General features: G+C 45.7%; 1 protein-coding gene across 5 annotated transcripts in view; it reads left to right on the top strand.

Moving 5' to 3' along the window:
- Positions 1–3,620, top strand: part of TRPC3 (transient receptor potential cation channel subfamily C member 3) — a 37,248-nt gene that overhangs the window by 20,517 nt on the left and 13,111 nt on the right. For all 5 annotated transcript variants that reach the window (XR_003048071.1, XR_003048070.1, XM_006917748.3 and 2 more), the window contains 2 exons: positions 338–602; positions 3,309–3,504. Coding sequence is in view for 3 of the 5 variants with exons in the window: in XM_006917748.3 (XP_006917810.1) it covers positions 338–602; positions 3,309–3,504 (461 nt within the window). In the remaining 2 variants the exon portion in view is untranslated. The remainder of the gene's footprint in view (positions 1–337; positions 603–3,308; positions 3,505–3,620) is intronic.

Here is a 3,620-nt window from a genome sequence, read left to right as displayed (position 1 = left end):
TGGGGGTGGGGGGATGGCCGAGGAGGGGCTCATCCCCCATCGCCGAAGCCAAATCAAATGCCTATTTGAAATTCAGCTAGAAATCCCCCTCCTTGCTCTGTCTGTGCACAACAAACATCCCAGACTCGGCTACTCCTAAAGAGCTGTCTGTTTAACACAATCTCCATCTCAAGCGGCTGTTCTGCATTTCCTTTTGGCTTTATTAAAACTGATTTTCTATTTGCACTATAAAAACTGATCTGATTAAATTTCCATTTTTCCCCAAAGAGAAGACTCTTCTCTCCCTCCCTCTCTCTCCCTCCCTCCCTCCCTCTCTCTCTCTCCCCCCCCACTCCAGCCAGGGATAAGTGGCTCCCTTCCGACCCTCAGATCATATCCGAAGGCCTCTACGCCATAGCCGTCGTGCTCAGCTTCTCCCGGATCGCCTACATCCTCCCTGCCAACGAGAGCTTTGGCCCCTTACAGATCTCTCTCGGCAGGACCGTGAAGGACATCTTCAAGTTCATGGTCCTCTTTATTATGGTGTTTCTTGCCTTTATGATCGGCATGTTCATACTTTACTCTTACTACCTTGGGGCTAAAGTAAATGCTGCGTTTACCACGTAAGTAAGACATCTTCTTTTTTAAAAGGTGCAATGAAGAAAAGGGAACATTTTCAGAGACTGTAAGAAAGGTGTTTTTGAGAGCAGGAAGCCACCCCGTGGGAACCAGTTAGAGCCCGTGTGTGACTAGGTCGCTGCGGAGGCCCCTCTCTCGGCGTTTCGGGAGCATTTGACCACGGAATGAGTCGGAATGTGGAAAAATCCTAGGTGAAATTGGCTATTTTGAGAGAATGGGGTCACAAGTTTTTAATACCGGATGTCTCTTTACATGATGTGTGACATTAAATTCAGTTTCATCATTTTGTAGCCATAATCGTTATTTCAAAAAAGAAGCATCAGCTCTTATTTAATGCATCGTGAATCAGTGCAGGAGCCAAGTAAGAAGAAATTCTCGCTGAATGTGCACAGCCCGCTGTCACGGTTTCCTTCCCCACATCCTGCTGGTGTCTGTACTGGAGACTCACCTTCCCCAGGCAGCCTTCCTTGATTACGCCTCCTTAGTCTTCATCCTTTTAAGTTCCCTCGGTGTGGAGACATCCTGATTGTGAGATTCGCTCCCACCCGTTGGGATTTAGTTGTCTTGGGGCTGGGCCCTTGCAGCTGGGGAGATCATAAGCCCTCCCCGCCCCCCGCCCCCCATTATGCCACTGCTAGAAGCCAGCTAGACGTTCAGTAAGTTCCCTGTAGACTAAAATAAAACCTCAAGCCCTTGCAGACATCTAGGTTGTTTTGAAATGAATTTTTTTCAAATAGTTAATGTAGAGCAGGTCTTAGGGGTGGGAGACAGCTGAAGCTCACTTGATGGTAATGAAGGAAAGAACCTGTTTGATCCCAGCAGGGAAGGGCCGAGAGACCCTGCACACAGGCCCGCCCCTTTGAACTCAACGAGAACTCATTTTATCCTTTACATTTTCTTCACGGTTTTGTGTGAGGACAAGGCAACGTGATGTCGTGGGAAGAACAGAGGCTCAGAAATCAGGCAGACCTGAATGCGGACGCAGGCTCTGCTGTTCGCCAGCTGCTGTGTGGCCTTTGGTTAAGTTATTAGCATTTCTCCGTGTTCGTTTCCCGATTTTTAAAATAAGCACGAAAGGGGTTAAATCGGGTCATCATGAGGACGACGTAAGGTGACTTATGGAAAGCCTTGTGCCCACAGTGGGAGCTCAGGACCTGCCCGTATGTCCTGCCCGCCTTTTTACAAACCCCCTCTCCCCACACATGTAGATTCTCCATGACGGTGCGGGGCGGGAAGGTTGGCAAAGGAGCAGGCGGAAGGAGCCAGAGAATTCTGTGATGCTGATAAATCAATGGCGGGAACAAAGAGGTTCTCCTTCCAGTATCTGGGCTATGACAGCACATCATCAAGTGCTGCGTGAGAGTAACTCTGTAGGAATGGGATACAGCCCCCCGCTGTGCAACCCCCGTCCCCAGGGTCTAGCAAAACTCCTAGAACTTGAGGGGTGCTCCGTCAATATTTGTTGAATGAATGAACGAATGAGTAAACTAGTGCTAAAACCTATAAATCTATAGAATTGTTATTTAGAATCTGTTATAAGAAATCGAAAAAGTACTTTTTCCATAAATCTTTCTTTGGAAAAAGGACATCTGACTCTTCCTTTGCGGTGGAATTCTACACGTATAATTGTTTAAGAATTATTTTTTCAGTTGACACACCAATGATTACAACTGAGTTATGTGAGAAAACCAGCCAAATTTGGTTCGATTTAAGGGATAGAGGTAGGGAATCGGTCTGGTGAGGGCCTACGTGCTAATTGCTGCTCTGGAAGAATCGGGAAGTAGATTACATAAATCGCAGGAAAAGAAAAAGGATCTTTCATTCTCTCTTCATGTGTAGCAAGCGTAACTTTTAGCTGGGTAATACATTCTCGTGACAGAAGATTCGTGTGGAGCGTCCATGGTGACGAGCCTGTCCCCTCCTCCGCACCTTGGACCCCAGGCTCTTAGTGCTCTTTAGTTCCCAGGGGCCAGGGATTTGGGGGTCCTTTCTGAGCTATTTTTCGCATAAACGAGAATATAAGTAGTTGTATACTCCACATTTTTTTATTTGAATGGTAGACTATTTCACACTTGCTGTGTCTTATTTTTCACTTAAGAATATGGCTCAGGTATCATTTTACGTAAACACATGAAGATAGATCTGTGTCATTTTCCCAAGTGGCTGCATAGCGTCCCATTATATGGATGTAGCGGAGTGACGTTGCCACTCTGCACGGATGGGTATTTAGGGCATCCTCATGCCTCCCCACTTCCGTGCTACAAGAAATATGTTGGTGCTGACTTTTTTTGAAGGGAGTATATAATTTAAATTCCGACCTTGTTCTACTCCAGAAAACCTGATTTAAATTTCTAAACCACCTACGAAATCAAACCCCAAACTTCCATCCTTCTAGAAGGTTCTGGCATGACTTCAGCTTTCCTCTGCTGAGTTCAGAGACTTGTCACTCGATGGTCACGTTCAGAAAAGCTGGCCATTGGCACCTTTTAATCACAAGTTCCCGAAAACCCGAGAGGGTGACATTTCTGTTAAATGTTCTGATAAAATAATCCTACTCTGGGTTTATGATGACGGTATTTCATAATGGTGTTTTACATCTGGACAGTATTCAGATCCTAACTTGTGTTTACTTTTGACTTTTTAGTACTGGAAACTTCATTTCTTTACTGTGTACCTTATTCTTTCAACAGAGTAGAAGAAAGTTTCAAGACTTTGTTTTGGTCCATATTTGGGTTGTCTGAAGTGACTTCCGTTGTGCTCAAATACGATCACAAATTCATAGAGAATATCGGATACGTTCTCTATGGAATATACAACGTAACCATGGTGGTCGTTTTACTCAACATGCTAATCGCCATGATTAACAGCTCCTATCAGGAAATCGAGGTAAACCTGCTTCTCGTCCGCGGTGTCTGTCCGTGCTGTCCGTTCTAAACAGCGTAACACGTGTGCGCCGGTGCCCCGCGAGGGAGCTCCAGCCCTTGCAGACAAGGAAATATGTC

This window comes from Pteropus alecto, unplaced genomic scaffold (genome assembly GCF_000325575.1).
Source record: "Pteropus alecto unplaced genomic scaffold, ASM32557v1 scaffold17, whole genome shotgun sequence".
NCBI classification, from domain to species: domain Eukaryota; kingdom Metazoa; phylum Chordata; class Mammalia; order Chiroptera; family Pteropodidae; genus Pteropus; species Pteropus alecto.
The sequence above is the reverse complement of the archived record's forward strand: the minus strand, read 5'-3'. Positions and strand labels throughout refer to the sequence as shown.